This window comes from Cydia fagiglandana, chromosome 24 (genome assembly GCF_963556715.1).
Source record: "Cydia fagiglandana chromosome 24, ilCydFagi1.1, whole genome shotgun sequence".
Classification (NCBI taxonomy): domain Eukaryota; kingdom Metazoa; phylum Arthropoda; class Insecta; order Lepidoptera; family Tortricidae; genus Cydia; species Cydia fagiglandana.
Window position 1 is genome coordinate 297,522 of NC_085955.1, and position 19,815 is coordinate 317,336.

Consider the following 19,815-nt stretch of genomic DNA (forward strand, 5'->3'; position numbering starts at 1 on the left):
ACTTGGCAGTGACAAACTAAATATATTTTTATAGAAATTTGAAGTTCACAGTGGCATTGCGCACTCTGCTGCTTACGAAGTCGGTACAGACTTGGAGAGTTAGCTTGGCCTGACTACCTGTGGAATGCTGAGCCGACGTAGGCGGGCAGCAGGGCCGTAAAGATGGCCGCCGTGCGCGCGCACGCCTCCGAGAACAGCTCCAGCTTTAGGTCACCCAGCGCCGCGCCGCCGCGGATACGCAGCGATAGCGACACCCTGCACACATATTCATATTTTACAACCTTAACACAACATTATAAAATGACTAGCGATCCGCCCCGCCTACGCACGGGTTAATGGAATCATGAATCACTCTATTGATAGGTGAAAGCTGCATGAAAATACGTTTAGTAGTTTTTGAGTTTATCGCGAACAAACAAACACAAACAGACAGACGCGGCGGGGAACTTTGGTTTATAAAGTGTAGTGATATGATACGTGTAACAAGAGTAAAGGCCAGTTGCACCAACCACAAGGACTGACAACGTCGTTCAGCAAATAATTAATGAAACTTTCCATGTAATACAATTTTGCTAGCGAAAGTTTTAACGGTGACAAACGGTTTGGTGCAAAACGACCCTTAAAGCGTAAGTAGGTACTTCAATCGGCCAACCCCATTGGTTGGAGAGATGAAAAAAAATGATAAATGGAAAAATATTTATTATTGCACATATAAAATGGATTAAACAGTGGGTACATACATGAAGTTGAGGTTACATGCATACAGCGATGCTTTTATAGAAAACGGAATAAACAGGGGTCCCCAAACTAGGCATAGTCTGTATCTTGGGCAACCAGTTAATGAATTGTAGGTACCTTGGTCGTATGACTCCCTCCGGGCGCGTGGAAGGCGGTGTCTGAGGGCGGCGCGGGCGACGCGAGCAGCCAGGGACTCGATTACCACTCTTCTAGCTGATGGGGCGGAGAGGCTGTCAACAACACGTGGTCCTGTTTTGTATTCTCTAGCTAGACTAGCCTTGGTCGTGTGACTCCCTCCGGCGCGTGGAAGGCGGTGTCTGAGGGCGGCGCGGGCGACGCGAGCAGCCAGGGACTCGATTACCACTCTTCTAGCTGATGGGGCGGAGAGGCTGTCAACAACACGTGGTCCTGTTTTGTATTCTCTAGCTAGACTAGCCTTGGTCGTGTGACTCCCTCCGGCGCGTGGAAGGCGGGGTCAAAGGCGGCGCGGGCGACGCGAGCAGCCAGGGACTCGATTACCACTCTTCTAGCTGATGGGGCGGAGAGGCTGTCAACAACACGTGGTCCTGTTTTGTATTCTCTAGCTAGACTAGCCTTGGTCGTGTGACTCCCTCCGGCGCGTGGAAGGCGGGGTCTAAAGGCGGTGCGGGCGGCGCGAGCAGCCAGGGACTCGATTATCACTCTTCTAGCTGCTGGGGCGGAGGGGCTGTCAACAAGACGTGGTCCTGTTTTGTATTCTCTAGCTAGACTAGCCTTGGTCGTGTGACTCCCTCCGGCGCGTGGAAGGCGGGGTCGAGCGGCGGCGCGGGCGGCGCGAGCAGCCACCCGCCGCGGCGCTCGCGCTCGCGCACGATGCGCGACCACCACTGCTCCAGCTCCGCCGTCGGCGTCAGACGCGGGGGCTACAACACAACAAACAAATTATATGATACTCTTCTGTTTTTATAGGGTAAACAATACAATCTAAGATGCTCCCCTCAGACACTGACAACGAATGCTAGCTCCATAGAGTCAGACCACGAAAAGTCTGCAACGGATTTAATAGCCTACGCAGTGCAAGTGTAATTTTAAACGTCAAACTTCTATGAAATTATGACTTATAAGTAACACTTGCACTGCGTGGGCTATCAAATTCGTTGCAGAGTTTTCTTGGTCCGACTCTACATTCGTTTTCTTACCAAAACGCGTATTATTTTCGTAGTCGACATCCAGCGTCAAGTAGTGGATTTATCAGTACTGTTACTTTGGCAATAGAGACTTGATTTTTCGTCAGTTTGCCCCTATCAATAATAGAGAACCTTTTAGTATAGATCGACTACTCGCTAACAGAGGGCGCTTTAATCAATTTTAATTTTAAGCCGTTTTATATTACTTTGTCGTGAGGTTTCTTTCGCTATTCGGTGGACATTGAATACCGACCGCTGTGGTGAATATCTTGTACAAGCGTTTGTTCTCCGCGTGCGTCCTCTTGCTGAATTGGACCCTGGTCGCGTGGTATTGAGGGCTGCCGGGCGGCAGGGCGCGCCATCGACTGTCCACACGACCCTGTCGATGACGAATAACATTAGTGTAAGGTCTGAGTTTCAATCCGGAGGTCGGGGGTTCAAATCCTGGCTCGTACCAATGAGTTTTTCGGAACTTATGTACGAAATATCATTTGATATTTACCACTAGCTTTTCGGTGAAGGAAAACATCGTGAGGAAACCTGCATACATCTGCGAAGAAATTCAAAGGTGTATGTGAAGTCCCCAATCCGCAGTGGGCTAGCGTGGGGACTATAGCCCAAGCCCTCTCGCGCATGAGAGGAGGCCTTTGCTCAGCAGTGGGACGTATATAGGCTGAAATGATGATGATGATGATGAAGGCCTGAGTGGACGCTCGATTTGGGCGTGCAGCGGGGCGGGGCGTGCGGCGTGCTTGTTAAACAAATGCAAACGTATAGGAGCGGCCTTAGTGCACGCTGCTCACATCACTCGTGAGCCCGACGCCACGCTGCACGCCCCGCCGAACGCTCCGCTCCGAGCGTCCCCTCAGGCCTTACACTTATGTACAACTTTTGAAATACTTTGACGGTTCATAGCGACCTCTATGTCAATGTCAAGTTAAACAATAAGGTCTGTACATTTTATTTTTTTGCTGCGAATGTGAAATAGCATAGATACAGTCAGTAGGTACCATGGTACTCTTCGAAAGCCGCAAAAATATGTGACATGCTTTTATGGATATTTTTGCAGCCTTCGTTGTGTAACATGAGCGCGGCCGCCGTGCCGCGCACCGCCAGCGGCGCCGCGTCCACCTCGCAGTGGACGTGGGGGACTGAAGGATACGGACCCGGGTGAAGTGGCTGTCCCTGATGGTGCGCAGCAGCACCATGTTGTCTCTATGTAGCCGGAGCGCAGCCGCCGTGCCGCGCACGGCCAGCGGCGGTGCCATCCGCAGCAGCGGAGCCGACGTGTCCACCTTACAGCGGACGTGGCCGAACTAAAGAAAAATTTAAATATAATTCTTATTTCGACAAAAAATCCTGAAATCCTGAAGAAAGGCCAGTCAAGGGCACCCTAAACCGGCAAGCGAGTATGAGGGATGTTATGAAAGTGAAGGACAAACCTGGTTATTATATGGTCAGTAGGATCGTGGCAAGCGGAAATCCGTGGTCTCAGCCTACCCCGCCAGGAAATAGGCGTGATTATATGTATGTATATATATGTATGTATTACGACAAATTGTATAGATTCCATCAAAACTTATTTTATATCCGCAACGCATGCTTCGTTAGGTGAACACAAACTCGCGATCAGCCACAGAGGCTTCGTCACACAACAATACAACGGTAAAATCTGCAACAGGTTTCGTCAATTTACTTACCCTAAAATTTTATCAAAACTTTGCTTTCTGTATTATGGACGAAGGTAAATTTAAAAAAAAGCGCCACCTGTTAGCAAGTTGAACGTCAGAGTTTTCCAAGGGGCTGGCCAAGATGCCGATCATTTGCGCCGTAGCGAACGAAACAGTAATATTACTCTTCCATATTATTGCGACAGTGAGACGTTAGCGTTTCGTTCGCTACGGCGCAAACGATTGGCATCATAACCAGGCCCTTAGAAAACTCTGAAGTTGAACTTTCCAACAGGTGGCGATTTTTTATATGTACAACATTTCTCTATGCCCCAGATATCGTTGTAATAAACTACCACTAGTGGGTGCTGGTTCTATTTCGAACTAGTGAAATCGTTGTAAAAAAAAGCGCCCATTACAACAATTTACATATAATACAGAACTTTTTAGCGTACTTCATCTACTCGCTAACAGAGGGCGCTTTAATCAAATTTAATTGTAAGTTGTTTATTTCGTGGCCTTACTTTATCTCGTGGCTTCTTTCTCTTCTTGAGAGCGAGGGGCTCGGTGGGCGGCGGGGACCGGATCGACTCGTGGGACTGCACCGTCTTTAGTATCGTGTCTAGCTTCATGTCTAACGCTGCCGGCAACCGTGGATTAAGGCATATTAAGACAGTCTTGCACCATCCCACTAACTCTGAGTTAAGCGGTTAAACCGTTAACCCAGTGTCAAGTACTGGTAACCATGGTAACTCCAGGTTTAACCGGTTAACCCCAAAATAGTGTGATGGTGCAAGTGGCCCTAAGGAGCTTTAAGGACGGCATTCCATCTGTCCAATATCTTGGACCAATGTGTATTTGCGTCTCTCATTTAGCTTTATGAGAGAGTGAGACGCAATGCACATTGGACAAAGAAATTGGACAGTTGGAATACCACCCTTAGTTAAATATTTAACTTAAATAAGACCAGGGGGCCGATTATTGAAATTCGACCGCTCGATTTTGTGTATTTCGTTCAACAATATCTCCACTACTAGGCATTCAAATTCTACTAATAGAATTGAAAACGAGTGGTCAATACCACTAGATTCCGAAGTTCTATCGCTCGCATTAAAAAAATTAGCATTTCTCCGTTTTCCACCGATTTAAGAGTGCCGAAATCGAGCGATCGGAATTCATAAATCGGCTCCCTGTTGGGTTCCAATCAGTGCCTCTGCCACGGAAGCGCTGTTGTAGCGTAGCTAGGCCAGGCGTGGCTCACTCCGCGATTTCGTCGCTTTGCTACAGGTAGCTACAAGTACATCCGTTCCACACCAATTTTGGTGGCTAGCCATAAGCCGCGCGTGGCGCTGTCACCACCTGGCGGCCATATCTGTCCTGATCGTGACAGACGCGCTTTGTTAGAGAGTGAGTCTTCTGTACCTAGTACTATTATTTATTCTGTGGTACTTCTATAAATACTATTGATTAGTGATTACTCACAGTTTACCCTTAGAACACGCTTACAAGTGGCGCTGACTGCACAAGTGTACACAGCCCGTTAAAAATAATAAAATAAGTAAAATGAATAATTATTAATTATTATGCACTGGAATTTATGTCATTGCAACAAGAAATCTATGTGGCTCAGCTTTAGCTCTGCTTGGTTTTGAGTTATGTATAATGTATGTCAAGTTTAAGATAGTCAAGGTCATACCACAGAATAAATAATAGTACTAGGTACAAGAGACTCACTCTCTAACAAAACGCGTCTGTCACGATCAGCACAGATACGGCTGCTAGGTGGCGACAGCGCCACGCGCGGCTTATGGTTGGCCACCAAAATTGGTGTGGAACGGATGTACTTTTAGCTACCTGTAGCAAAGCGACGAAATCGCCGAGTGAGCCATGCCTGGTCATCATAGACAACCGAATCAGCCGTACGATTTCTCTCATTTCAATTCTTCATATTTTTTTTAAATCTAACCACCTTTACGATAATAGAGGGTTACTTAATAAAACAACTAGAGTACGTTATTTAAATTAATATTTATTGAATATATTAGTGTGTTACAGTTAAAAGTGTAAAAATACAAATCTATCGTGCGAAATCACATAATAAAATCAAAATCACAAACAATAGAGATCATTAATCTTCATATCCGATATTGATGACAATCTTCAATTTATTAAATTAGATAAGTTAAAATATAACAAAAACGAGATAACAATATAATCACTGGAATGCGACTAGTAGTAGAATACTAAAGATAAACAGTTAATTCTAGTAATACAAATGTCATTTGATTATGTATAAAAATACTTTTACATTGACTAATCATTTTGTTTTAAATACAATTAAAAAAGTGCCATAGAGTAATAAGTAAAGAAAAAGTGGTAACTCCAAAAACGCGCGTTATTTCGTAGTCGACATCTAGCGTTAAGTAGCGGAATTTATCAGTACTGCTAGTTGACAACAGATGTCGCGGCGAACGAAAACTCTAATGCTTAACAATTTTCAGCTAATATTATAACTGGATCAACTGGAAGTCTATTTTGATTATTTTCAACCCCTTCTGCTTATATTTAGCTGTAAATCGTTTTAGTAGTAGATTTTTCGTCAGTAGCTACACTTGTGACGTTTGGTGTCAAGTAGGGGTACTGATAGTTCCACTACTTGACGTTAGATGTCGATGTAAGAAAACTGATGTATGGAGTTACTCGTACCACTCTTTCTTTACTTATATTACTTTATACTCTATGGTTTTACTCATCGAACATAATACAGATCACGTGTTTCAAATACTACATGCGGTTGTTAAATAGCCTCTGCTATGGCTGTGCTCAATTCTAACCGGCGAATACCGAATATCATAATTTTTTTTTATTAAAAGCCGCCACCCAATTTTGAGCTTTAATGCACAAGTAATAGGGCTCAAACTCTTCAAACTAGACACGGCCTTCAGCGATGAAGACGCCGACTAAGAAGAAGAAGAATAGGGCTTAAGTCCCTACGAATACGGAGTCTCGTAACTTTTTTATTAAAAGCTGCTACCCAATTTTGAGCTTTATTACATAGCTAATAGGGCTGAAATAGTTCCCTACTGCCTGGGGCGGGGCGCGGCGGTGTGCGGGCGCGGCACGGCGGAGGCGGCGGGGCGCGCGCGCGCGGTGACGGCCGCGTACGACAGGTAGCGGCACGACAGGTCGGGCGGCTCCATCTGTACACAAGGATAGACAGGTAACAGATACGTTCGGAAATGACGAATCTTATGTGAAATATACGGGCATTTCCACTTAATAGTGTATCATTTACTTTTTTTCAACAACCCTTTGACTTTTGGAGTATTTCTACTTGGACGAGGACTATCGTTTTGAAAAGAAAAAAAATATGTCCCATAAACAATGTCAGTTTTGTGACGCATTTTCGCATATATTTTGTAAGGACCGTCACAAAACTGACACCCAAAATTAGTATGAAAACTGGGGATACTTTTTTTCTTTGTCTCATTCAATAGTACTCGTGATTCTAAGTCTAAATAATCGAAAAGTTGATGATTTTTTTAAACCCCCATAATCTGGAACACCCAATGTCAGTAAATAAGAAAAAAAAACTTTACTCATCCCTTTTTTTGGATGCAGGTAATGCGTAAAAAAACCCGGGCAAGTGCGAGTCGGACTTGCACACGAAGGATTCCGTACCATAACGCAAAAAAAAAAACAAAAAAAGGCAAAAAATAAAACGATCACCCATCCAAGTACATACTGACCACTCCCGACATTGCTTAACTTTGTTCAAAAATCACGTTTGTTGTATGGGAGCCACATTTCAATCTTTATTTTATTCTGTTTTTAGTATTTGTTGTTATAGCGGCAACAGAAATACATCATCTGTGAAAATTTCAACTGTCTAGCTATCACGGTTCGTGAGATACAGCCTGGTGACAGACGGACGGACGGACGGACAGCGGAGTCTTAGTAATAGAACCCTAAAAAGACAGTATGATTCTCTCTGTCTATGTTTGAAAGGAGACAGTCCCTAGCCAACCTATTATTTAGGTGCTTTCACCCTAGTTAAACATTCTACTTTCATTTCGGAATCTACTTTGCACGAGGAAAGTAAAATAACAGAATTGAATGCGTTAAACATATTTTATAGCTCCTAATCCTATTATACTACTAAATTATTAGGAACTGTCGAAATCAATTTCTTCTATTGAAATCTGTTGGTAATAAGTAGTCACATAATAGTTATTAACGATACAAGTGCGAAAAATAGGAAAACCGCAACGAGTGGTTAATTTTAAAACACAACCGAAGAGTGTTTTCAAATTATCGACGTAGTTACGTAATGTGCTTATTATAGCACCTGGTGTCGTAATGTAGCACCGGATGTACTGTAAAGAATATTTTGCATATGAAACTCCTTGTATCGGAAACGCGTTAAAGTGGGAAAATGGAGCTAACCCAATAAAAACTTCGTTACCGCCACGTATAGTTCGTTTTTTTTAGCATTAGAAATAAGGTAAACAATCATGATGTGTCTTTTAATTGAAAAACACATTTTAAAAATAAGTTACGGCAAATATGTAACAATTATGAATCTAATACGATCATTTATATTCTTCTGCTTTCATTAAGTAATAGTTTTAGATTTTTAAAAAGCGTTTTTCAATTAAAAGACATGTCTAGATCGCTTACCTTCTTGCAAGTTCTTTCTAATGCTAGAAAAAACGAACTTATAGGAATCGCCGCGCTCGGTTCAGCGCCATCTAGCGTGATATTGGTTTGTATGAACGTACGTGTCTGTGGTGGCGCGGCGGGGCGGGCGCGCTCATATTATTCCCGGTGTACGCGACGCATTTCACCTGCCACTCGCCCAGCTGCTCGTTCCAGTGCACGTACTGCTCTATCAGCGCCTGTACAGACAAACATACACTCAGTTTTCCCTTCTATTGGTTATAATAATCTTCAACAAATCGTATGACAAAACCTTATCCTAACCATATAATAATATAAGCAAAGAAAGAGTGGTAACTCCATACATCGGTTTTCTAACCAAAACGCGCGTTATTTCGTAGTCGACATCTAACGTCAAGTAGTGGAACTATCAGTACCCCTACTTGACACCAGATGTCAAGAGTGTCGCGACGCGACTGACGTAAAATGTATCACTAAAACAATTTACAATAACTAATATTACAAGCAGAAGGAGTTGAAAATAGAGTTCTGGTTAATCCGTTTATAATATTAGCGGATAATTGTTGAACATTAGATTTTTCGGTCCGATAATTCCGCTACTCGATGATAGATGTCGACTGTGAAAATAATAGTCGTTATAGTACTAAAATTTATGTATGGAGTGAGCACTATGTATTTTTTTTCCTATGGCCCCAGCTATATGGCTTGTTTCAGCAGCATGCTAAAACAAGGATGCCCCCATCTCACCTGGTACTCCTTGGGTATGTACGAGTCCAGCACCAGGTCTGCCAGCTGTATCTCCCTCCTCAGAGCCCTGACGGAGTCCAGGATGCCCTCCATCTCCCTCTGCTGCTCCCGCTGCTGGTCAGCCAGCTCCGCTTTGGCGGAGTTGAGGAGTTGGACGGCGCGCTTCAGTTTCCTGGTCTTGGCTGCGTTCTCTTCTTGGAGGGAGGAGTAACGCTCTTCTATGTCCAGACGTTCGGCCTGTTCATAAACAAACAAAAAGTTAAAGAGGAGCGAACAAAAAGTTAACTACTCGCACTTACTTGTACAATCTAGCTCCTTCATTCATAAAACTTAGAAAACCTCTGGGCCTAACGTTCAGAGCGTCACCTTTAAGGCTCAATCGCCAAGTCCCCATGCGAGTCCAAAGGCCGAAGGCCCGCACGGCGAGGCCACGCATACAACTAACCTTACTAAAATGCTCCGCGTAGAATCGTCGATCGTTGACTCGAAGCGCCACCTATGAGAATCGCCCCATGCGGTTCTAAGCAGACAATTACAACCAAAGTGTCCAACAAACTCTGCGAAGGTCAAATACAGGTTTCGTCTAAGCCAGCGGTCGGCAACCTGCGGCCCGCGGGCCGCATGCGGCTCATGAACCTGTCACTTGCGGCCTGAGTGCCGCCTTGGCTATTTTGTATAAATATTAACAAAGTACTGCCCGTGTCACCTCCGTTAACTACTATGTGGCCCTTGGCTGCTAAAAGGTTGCCGACCGCTGGTGGTGGTGGCGCGAGACGTGCTTGCGAGGCCGAAGGCCGAGTTGGCCGAGCTAAAGGAGGATAGAACAGCTCTGGACACTGGAATCGTCCAGCAGGTCCAGCATACCTCCTTCTTCTGCAGATCCTCCTGCAGGCGCAGCTCGATGAGTCGCCGCTGCTCCAGCTCGCGGGCGGCCTGCTCCAGCAGCCTGCGCTGGGCGTCGGCCTCGTCCAGCAGGTCCAGCATACCTCCTTCTTCTGCAGGTCCTCCTGCAGGCGCAGCTCGATGAGTCGCCGCTGCTCCAGCTCGCGGGCGGCCTGCTCCAGCAGCCTGCGCTGGGCGTCGGCCTTGTCCAGCAGGTTCTCGCCGCCGACGAGCACCTTGGACTCCAGGCGTTGCAGCTTGTCCTTCAGCTCCTCCTGCTGTTTCCTGGGGAGATAAAAATGGGGATAAACGCGTGAAGCGTCACGCAGATGGCGTTGCAATAGTTTAAAGTAATATTATCTAGCCTAATAGAAACTAAAGTCATCCCTAGACGGCAGGCCTTATCGCTGAAACGGAGCCCTTCGCTGACGCTCGGTCAACTATAATCTAGTATTAAAATATTCATTCTGTGAGTAACTTTGGTAGGCCTTTTTGTATTTTTCCTGCTTGAAAATAGTCCGAATTGGAAGATGTGAAAAAACCACTCGTCAAATTGTTGTATTTTCTACATTTGTGCCCCAGTTTTTCAACATTTTTAGAAAAAAAAATGAAGTTACAAAAAACTTCCAATGAGATTTAATATATTCTTCATAAAATTCTCTACAATTAGTTGTGTTGAAAGGGAATGGGATAGTTACTTGGTCCTCTGCAACTCTGCCTTCTTCTCTTCCAGCACTTTCCTCGCTTGGTTCGCTTTCTCTCGGTTCAGTTTCTCCTAGGCAAACAAAATAATTTACAATTATATTTCAAGTAGAGTTTGAACACTTTGTAGGTATATAAATTACAATGAGGATTTGATTTTGAGTGCCAGAACGCAACCTTTTGCGACCAAAAACTATGACACGTGTGTAACGGAAAATTTACATGTTTTTTTTTTATGTGCTTTCATTATTAACCCCTCGTATGCTTAGACACGGATCCGTGCGTGTGAATCTATTGTTTTAAATGTCAAGGTCACGGTTAGGTGTCATGTCATGTCAAGGTCAGGTGAGGGTGTCGTCGGTGAGCTCGCCCTCGCTCAGCTCGGCCTCATCTTCCAACTCTGTATACAAGATGACAACATAATGTATGTTTACCTTCTCCTCCCTCCTCAGCCTCCGCAGCTCCTTGCGCTGCTCGGGGCCGAGCGAGTCCAGCTCGGACTCGGTGAGGGTGTCGTCGGTGAGCTCGCCCTCGCTCAGCTCGGCCTCCTCCTCTTCCAACTCTGTATACAAGTTGACAACATAATGTATGTTTACCTTCTCCTCCCTCCTCAGCCTCCGCAGCTCCTTGCGCTGCTCGGGGCCGAGCGAGTCCAGCTCGGACTCGGTGAGGGTGTCGTCGGTGAGCTCGCCCTCGCTCAGCTCGGCCTCCTCCTCTTCCAACTCTGTATACAAGTTGACAACATAATGTATGTTTACCTTCTCCTCCCTCCTCAGCCTCCGCAGCTCCTTGCGCTGCTCGGGGCCGAGCGAGTCCAGCTCGGACTCGGTGAGAGTGTCGTCGGTGAGCTCGCCCTCGCTCAGCTCGGCCTCCTCCTCTTCCAACTCTGTATACAAGTTGACAACATAATGTATGTTTACCTTCTCCTCCCTCCTCAGCCTCCGCAGCTCCTTGCGCTGCTCGGGGCCGAGTGAGTCCAGCTCGGACTCGGTGAGGGTGTCGTCGGTGAGCTCGCCCTCGCTCAGCTCGGCCTCCTCCTCTTCCAACTCTGTATACAAGTTGACAACATAATGTATGTTTACCTTCTCCTCCCTCCTCAGCCTCCGCAGCTCCTTGCGCTGCTCGGGGCCGAGCGAGTCCAGCTCGGACTCGGTGAGGGTGTCGTCGGTGAGCTCGCCCTCGCTCAGCTCGGCCTCCTCCTCCAACTCTGTATACAAGTTGGCAACATAACGTATGTTTACCTTCTCCTCCCTCCTCAGCCTCCGCAGCTCCTTGCGCTGCTCGGGGCCGAGCGAGTCCAGCTCGGACTCGGTGAGGGTGTCGTCGGTGAGCTCGCCCTCGCTCAGCTCGGCCTCCTCCTCCAACTCTGTATACAAGTTGGCAACATAACGTATGTTTACCTTCTCCTCCCTCCTCAGCCTCCGCAGCTCCTTGCGCTGCTCGGGGCCGAGCGAGTCCAGCTCGGACTCGGTGAGGGTGTCGTCGGTGAGCTCGCCCTCGCTCAGCTCGGCCTCCTCCTCCAACTCTGTATACAAGTTGGCAACATAACGTATGTTTACATTCTCCTCCCTCCTCAGCCACCGCAGCTCCTTGCGCTGCTCGGGGCCGAGCGAGTCCAGCTCGGACTCGGTGAGGGTGTCGTCGGTGAGCTCGCCCTCGCTCAGCTCGGCCTCCTCCTCTTCCAACTCTGTATACAAGTTGACAACATAATGTATGTTTACCTTCTCCTCCCTCCTCAGCCTCCGCAGCTCCTTGCGCTGCTCGGGGCCGAGTGAGTCCAGCTCGGACTCGGTGAGGGTGTCGTCGGTGAGCTCGCCCTCGCTCAGCTCGGCCTCCTCCTCTTCCAACTCTGTATACAAGTTGACAACATAATGTATGTTTACCTTCTCCTCCCTCCTCAGCCTCCGCAGCTCCTTGCGCTGCTCGGGGCCGAGCGAGTCCAGCTCGGACTCGGTGAGGGTGTCGTCGGTGAGCTCGCCCTCGCTCAGCTCGGCCTCCTCCTCTTCCAACTCTGTGTAACAAGTTGACAATAGAGTCCCGGTTAATCCGGCTATAATATTAGCTGAAAATTGTTAAGCATTAGCCTTTCCGTTAGTCGCGACATCTGGTGTCGAGTAGCAGCACTGATAAATCCGCTACTTGACGTTAGATGTCGACTACGAAAACAATAGTCGTTTTGATAGCTGTGTACGGATGTGCACAAAGAGATCGAGGTGTGCAAGATTTGTCTTGGACGTGTGTAATTTTCTGTCGTCATTACATATTGGATTTTGTATGGAGTGAGTGAGAAGTGTGACTGTGTGCAAACAATGGCAGAACGGTTTGTACGGTAAGATATCGCTTAGGCTCCTCCCTTCCGACGTGTCGGAAGCTGGTGTTGCCCGAAGAATACGAGCTACCACTTGCGAAAATTTCACAGAAATTAAAATATACTAGATATATTTTAATCTACATCTTGGAAAGTTTCAAAGGGAGTTATTTCCGCTTACCATTTTCGTTCTCTTCCAACTGTTTCTTGAGTTGATCGATCTCTTGTTGGAACCTGCAACATACAATTAAGTTCAGAATTAAGACGAAACAGGAGCTGAGTTTTAAATATTTTAGGTAAATATACCCGTTTCGCTAACGGAAGCGGCTCCTAAAACTAGTGCGATAAGGACAAGGCGAAAAATCCTGCGTAAAAATCTCAAAAATCGAGGATTCGTACTCGACTGTTTCCTCCTCCAAAATTTAGAAATCTAAATGATTATGAAATTATCTGTGTCGGAACGTGTTGCTTTTTTGGCTAATTGATATCAGTTTTGAATACTACGCCTCTCATTGCGCCATAGTCAATGAGGCCATTTTGGCCATTTTTGAAGGGCTCTAGCGCCTTAAAAAACAAAAATATCAAAAAAAGCAAAACGGTCCGACACAGACATTGACAATATTAATCTGTGTTGAAAAAATCATTGCTCTAGCATCAAAATCCACGGAGGAAACAGTCGAGTACGTTTGTATGGAGAAATTACCACTCCTGTTGGCTCTTAAGTCAGTCACTTGGTTCATTGTTAACGTGTTCTGTTCTCGAAGTGTGGGCGCGGTGGTAACTACACGTTAAACATTACAACAGCCCATACCTTGTATACAAAACGTTGCCTGATTCACTGTTGACACCTGGCTCACTGTTGAGGTGCGTCTTGTTTTCAATGTTCATTTTTTTTTTATTATGAATGGGCTTACTCATGGCCACAGACTAGCCGAGGCGTAGACGTGGCCTACGATGGAGCGAGCTCGCCCAGAAGGTGCCTGTTCACTCTTGATTTGAAGGTTGCCGGGTTATAAGAACACGGAAGTATAGACGCCGGTAAGGAATTCCATTCCTTGGGAGTGTACATAAGGAAAGAAGAAGCAAAGCACACGTTAAATACTACAAAGCCAATTTTAGCCCATACCTTGTAAGCAGCGCGTCGCCTGGTTCGCTGTTGACGTGGGTTTTATTCTCGATGTTCTTGGCGCGGTTGGCGTAGCGGAGAGTGCTGATTGTCTCTACATAGTTGCTCTCTGCCGGCCCGATCGTTGCAATCTGTACAAAAATTATTAAACATATTTAATATTATAACACAAAATTAAAAAAAAAAATTGGCCCAAATTCATCAATATCCAATTTGGCTGGTTGTAATACAGCCATTTAATTGGATGACGGTTGTTAATGACCGGTCTACGCAATTATCTGCTTATTTAACCGATTCGGGGCTGATGACACGCCTGCCGTGTCATCAATGTTTTTTACGTGTGGCGTATGAAACGGGAGGAGTGTCATCATATTCTATGGCGCATGGCACGGGTGCCGTGTCATGAAATGATTGCTCCGCGCCACAGCCAAAAGTTTTCGAAAATGAAAAACGCAGCGAATCGGTTAACTAAATGGCTACTGGCTGCTACATACTGACCATGACGGTCTTGGAGTTCCCTCCGAGCGAGTCTTGCAGCAGCCTGGTGAGCTTGGAGTTCCGGTAGGGGATGTGGGTGCTCTTGCCGTCGACCAGAGCGGATATCACGTGGCCGAGCACGGACAGGGATTGGTTGACGGTTGATGTACTGACCATGACAGTCTTGGAGTTCCCTCCGAGCGAGTCTTGCAGCAGCCTGGTGAGCTTGGAGTTCCGGTAGGGGATGTGGGTGCTCTTGCCGTCGACCAGAGCGGATATCACGTGGCCGAGCACGGACAGGGATTGGTTGACGGTTGATGTACTGACCATGACAGTCTTGGAGTTCCCTCCGAGCGAGTCTTGCAGCAGCCTGGTGAGCTTGGAGTTCCGGTAGGGGATGTGGGTGCTCTTGCCGTCGACCAGAGCGGATATCACGTGGCCGAGCACGGACAGGGATTGGTTGACGGTTGATGTACTGACCATGACAGTCTTGGAGTTCCCTCCGAGCGAGTCTTGCAGCAGCCTGGTGAGCTTGGAGTTCCGGTAGGGGATGTGGGTGCTCTTGCCGTCGACCAGAGCGGATATGACGTTGCCGAGCACGGACAGGGATTGGTTGACGGTTGATGTACTGACCATGACAGTCTTGGAGTTCCCTCCGAGCGAGTCTTGCAGCAGCCTGGTGAGCTTGGAGTTCCGGTAGGGGATGTGGGTGCTCTTGCCGTCGACCAGAGCGGATATCACGTGGCCGAGCACGGACAGGGATTGGTTGACGGTTGATGTACTGACCATGACAGTCTTGGAGTTCCCTCCGAGCGAGTCTTGCAGCAGCCTGGTGAGCTTGGAGTTCCGGTAGGGGATGTGGGTGCTCTTGCCGTCGACCAGAGCGGATATGACGTTGCCGAGCACGGACAGGGATTGGTTGACGGTTGATGTACTGACCATGACAGTCTTGGAGTTCCCTCCGAGCGAGTCTTGCAGCAGCCTGGTGAGCTTGGAGTTCCGGTAGGGGATGTGGGTGCTCTTGCCGTCGACCAGAGCGGATATCACGTGGCCGAGCACGGACAGGGATTGGTTGACGGTTGATGTACTGACCATGACAGTCTTGGAGTTCCCTCCGAGCGAGTCTTGCAGCAGCCTGGTGAGCTTGGAGTTCCGGTAGGGGATGTGGGGGCTCTTGCCGTCGACCAGAGCGGATATCACGTGGCCGAGCACGGACAGGGATTGGTTGACGGTTGATGTACTGACCATGACAGTCTTGGAGTTCCCTCCGAGCGAGTCTTGCAGCAGCCTGGTGAGCTTGGAGTTCCGGTAGGGGATGTGGGTGCTCTTGCCGTCGACCAGAGCGGATATGACGTTGCCGAGCACGGACAGGGATTGGTTGACGGTTGATGTACTGACCATGACAGTCTTGGAGTTCCCTCCGAGCGAGTCTTGCAGCAGCCTGGTGAGCTTGGAGTTCCGGTAGGGGATGTGGGTGCTCTTGCCGTCGACCAGAGCGGATATGACGTTGCCGAGCACGGACAGGGATTGGTTGATCTTGGTCGCTTCTTTGAGACGGGTGCCGGTGGCTTGCGTCTTGCTTTGGCGCTCGGAGCCCTGGAAAAAAAGATTTATCAAAATCGGACTACACTGTAAAAAGTAATGCGTGGACATACATAAAAAAAATACGCGTCGACTTGAGAAACCTCCTCCGTTTTTCGTCGGTTAAAAATGACAAGTATCCATTTGGAGCATCTCACTAAAGCGCCCACAAATTTCCCCATTTGAACATGAGTCTTGTTGTCGGCGCCCTTCTTGCTGCTCTCCACGGTGATGCTGAAGATGGCGTGGCTCCTGGAGGACTGTGTTCATGGCGGTGGCGCCGATGTGGCGGCTCTTGTTATATGTTATACTCACGGCGAGGTCCACGAGGTGCAGTTTCCCCATCTGAACGTGAGTCTTGTTGTCGGCGCCCTTCTTGCTGCTCTCCACGGTGATGCTGAAGATGGCGTGGCTCCTGGACGACTCCGTGTTCATGGCGGTGGCGCCGATGTGGCGGTTCTTGTTGCCAACGAACATGATCTTTTCCAGCTCGTCTGCGTTGTGGACCACGTAGCCTGCGATCGATAAAATAAATAAATATTAGGGAGACATCTTACACAGATCAACCTAGCCCCAAACTAAGCAAAGCTCGTACTATGGGTGCTAGGCGACGATATATGTACATACTTATATAGATAAATACATACTTATATACATAGAATACACCCATGACATGACTCAGGAACAAATTTGTGTTCATCACACAAGCAAATGTCCTTACCGGGGTTCGAACCCAAGACCATCGGGCTTCGCAGGCATGGTCACAACCCACTAGGCCAGACCGGTCGTCAAATAATAAAAAAGGTCGTTAAATTAGTCTATATTTTGGCAAAGAGAATTTAAATAGAGTTTTTGTCAAAGTAAATTTTGTAGTCACAGTAAATTTGCTGCAATCTTTCGACAGATGATTAAAACTTTTAGAACGCCTTTTGACTTTGATCCTTGTTCTTTCACAGATATGTATTAAATATCAAAGTCTTGCCATCTACTCGAATATAGGGTAAAGGTATGGTGCCATGTTTTCGAGTGATGGTGCCATACCTTTGAGAGTAACTTTTTGGTGAAGGAAAACATCGTGAGAAAAGCGGAATAATCCCAATAAGGCCTAGTTTTCCCTCTGGGTTGGAAGGTCAGATGGCAGTCGCTTTCGTAAAAACTAGTGCTTACGTCAAATCATGGGATTAGATGTCAAGCGGACCCCAGGCTGCCATGAGCCTTGAAAAAATGCCGGGACAACGCGAGGAAGAAGATTCTTAGAAGGCACTAACCTGTGAGGTCCTTGACGAAGACCCCAATGTCCGGTCTCTCCTTGACCTCGAGCGACTGGTGCGGGTTGGTCCCCAGCAGGTCGCGCACCTCTTCGTTGTAGATCTCCAAGTAGGTCACGCACACCAGGAACCTTTGACAAAATATTAAGTTTAGTAATCATCATCATCATTTCAGCCTATATACGTCCCACTGCTGAGCACAGGCCTCCTCTCATGCGCGAGAGGGCTTGGGCTATAGTCCCCACGCTAGCCCAATGCGGATTGGGGACTTCACATACACCTACGAATTTCTTCGCAGATGTATGCAGGTTTCCTCACGATGTTTTCCTTCACCGAAAAGCTAGTGGTAAATATCAAATGATATTTCGTACATAAGTTCCGAAAAACTCATTGGTACGAGCCAGGATTTGAACCCGCGACCTCCGGATTGAAAGTCGGGCGTCATATCCACTCGGCCACCACTGCTTCCTACCTACCTACCAGTTTAGTAATAGAGTAATATTAAGTAAAGAGTGGTAACTCCATACATCAGTTTTCTTGCCAAAACTAGAATTATTTCGTAGTCGACATCTAACGTCAAGTATTGGAATTATTAGTACTGGTACCGCTACTTGACACCAGATGTCAAAGTGGCGCTACTGACGAAAAATGTACTGCTAAAACAATTTACAACTAATATTACAAGCAGTTAGGCAAGATTTATATTATTAATATCTGTCTGTATTATCCAGACAGATGGGCTAGTGTAGCTACCAAGTGGATGCCAGAAGGAGAGCGCGGATGCGGAAGGCCCAGACGGAGATGGCGGGATGACCTAGACACCTTTCTCAGTAACTGGCCAGAGCAGGCGCTATGTCGGGAGTCGTGGAAGAAAAGGGGAGAGGCCTTTGCCCAGCAGTGGGGCACCTTAATAAGCTAGCAAAAAAAAAATTACAGGCAGAGTTGAAAATAGAGTTCCGGTTAATCCGTATTAGTATATTAGTTGAATCGCGACATCTATTGTCGAGTAGCAGTACTGATAATTCCGCTACTTGTCGACTACGAAAATAAAAAAACCGGGCAAGTGCGAGTCGGACTCGCGCACGAAGGGTTCCGTACCGTAATGCAAAAAAAAAAAAACAAAAAAAAGCAAAAAGAAAACGGTCACCCATCCAAGTACTGACCCCTCCCGACGTTACTTAACTTTGGTCAAAAATCACGTTTGTTGTATGGGAGCCCCATATAAATCTTTATTTTATTCTGTTTTTAGTATTTGTTGTTATAGCGGCAACAGAAATACATCATCTGTGAAAATTTCAACTGTCTAGCTATCACGGTTCGTGAGATACAGCCTGGTGACAGACGGACGGACGGACAGCGAAGTCTTAGTAATAGGGTCCCGTTTTACCCTTTGGGTACGGAACCCTAATAGTAGTTTTGGAAACAAAAGTGATGTATAGAGTGAGCACTCTGTGCTTTCTTATTTCTCTATGGCCGTAGCGATATGAACTGAATATAGGGACCGTGAGCGTTGGAGGATCTGCCATCTTGTGACATTGACACTTCACGCTTAAGCAAACGCTTTCTACAGTTCTCATACGTTTTCTTGTGCATAGTAGGCCTATAGGCATCACGGCGTATTATACTCACTTCTCATCGTCCTTAGCCGTGGCGATGTGACTGAATATATGCGCGAACGAGTTGGGTATGATGCCCCTCAGCTCGGGCGCGGCCGTGGCGCCGGCCATGGTGTAAGTCTTGCCGGTGCCGGTCTGACCGTACGCGAAGATGGTGCCATTGTAGCCCTTCAGGACCTGCTCGACGATAGGGCTCGCGGTTTGCACGTAGATGTCCATCTGGAAAGTTATGTTTTTTTTACTGAAGAAAAATGGCAAGTCTGTCGCCTAGGATGGGATTCCAAAAGGTCATTTATAACCTCCTAAGTCCCTGCGTACAATTTTTTGTACATATTTCAAAATCTATTTTGAACTTTTATTGTGGAAGTAAGGGTTCCAATTTCAAAAACAAAACAATTGCTTCTGGGTCTCGGGAGGATAAGGGTGAAATTATTTAGACCCTCATATTTGCTTAACAACCTGTGTTTTAGAGCACCTTGACTGCTTAGCTTCATCTGCTCTTAACTGTATATTCTGTCATTATTTGTGTATATTTCATTTTAGGTGTCAGTCTGGTATATGCAGCAGTTTTAAAATGGCGATTAATAATGTAAGTACCAAAGAAAGTTCTAATGCTTACAGTTTTTGAAGATCCTATCAAAAACAAAATTCATATTTTCATGAGCTGATGACAATGCATTTTATACAATTAAGCTAAATACTTATTACTTAACGTAATATAATATGCTTACAGAAACATAACGCATTTAAAAAATACTTTATCTACACACATATCATAAACTGTCTATGATGCCTTCAAAATTCGTAAATAATGGCCCACATTACGATAAACTGTTTTGTTACAGCAAATTTCT

At 46.5% G+C, this 19,815-nt stretch overlaps 1 protein-coding gene across 1 annotated transcript in view; it reads right to left on the reverse strand.

Annotated features, from left to right (window-relative positions):
* Nucleotides 1–5,583: 5,583 nt before the first annotated feature.
* LOC134676529 (kinesin-like protein KIF3A) overlaps nucleotides 5,584–19,815 on the reverse strand; it is a 36,359-nt gene continuing 22,127 nt past the window's right edge. Inside the window, exons 3-14 of the mRNA XM_063534916.1 lie at nucleotides 18,975–19,180; nucleotides 17,346–17,476; nucleotides 16,393–16,592; nucleotides 15,895–16,092; nucleotides 14,020–14,150; nucleotides 13,075–13,127; nucleotides 12,469–12,596; nucleotides 10,582–10,658; nucleotides 9,988–10,168; nucleotides 9,002–9,238; nucleotides 8,356–8,472; nucleotides 5,584–6,774 (exon numbers count right to left, since the gene is read on the reverse strand). Coding sequence (XP_063390986.1) covers nucleotides 6,655–6,774; nucleotides 8,356–8,472; nucleotides 9,002–9,238; nucleotides 9,988–10,168; nucleotides 10,582–10,658; nucleotides 12,469–12,596; nucleotides 13,075–13,127; nucleotides 14,020–14,150; nucleotides 15,895–16,092; nucleotides 16,393–16,592; nucleotides 17,346–17,476; nucleotides 18,975–19,180 — 1,779 coding nt within the window. The 3' untranslated portion in view covers nucleotides 5,584–6,654. The remainder of the gene's footprint in view (nucleotides 6,775–8,355; nucleotides 8,473–9,001; nucleotides 9,239–9,987; nucleotides 10,169–10,581; nucleotides 10,659–12,468; nucleotides 12,597–13,074; nucleotides 13,128–14,019; nucleotides 14,151–15,894; nucleotides 16,093–16,392; nucleotides 16,593–17,345; nucleotides 17,477–18,974; nucleotides 19,181–19,815) is intronic.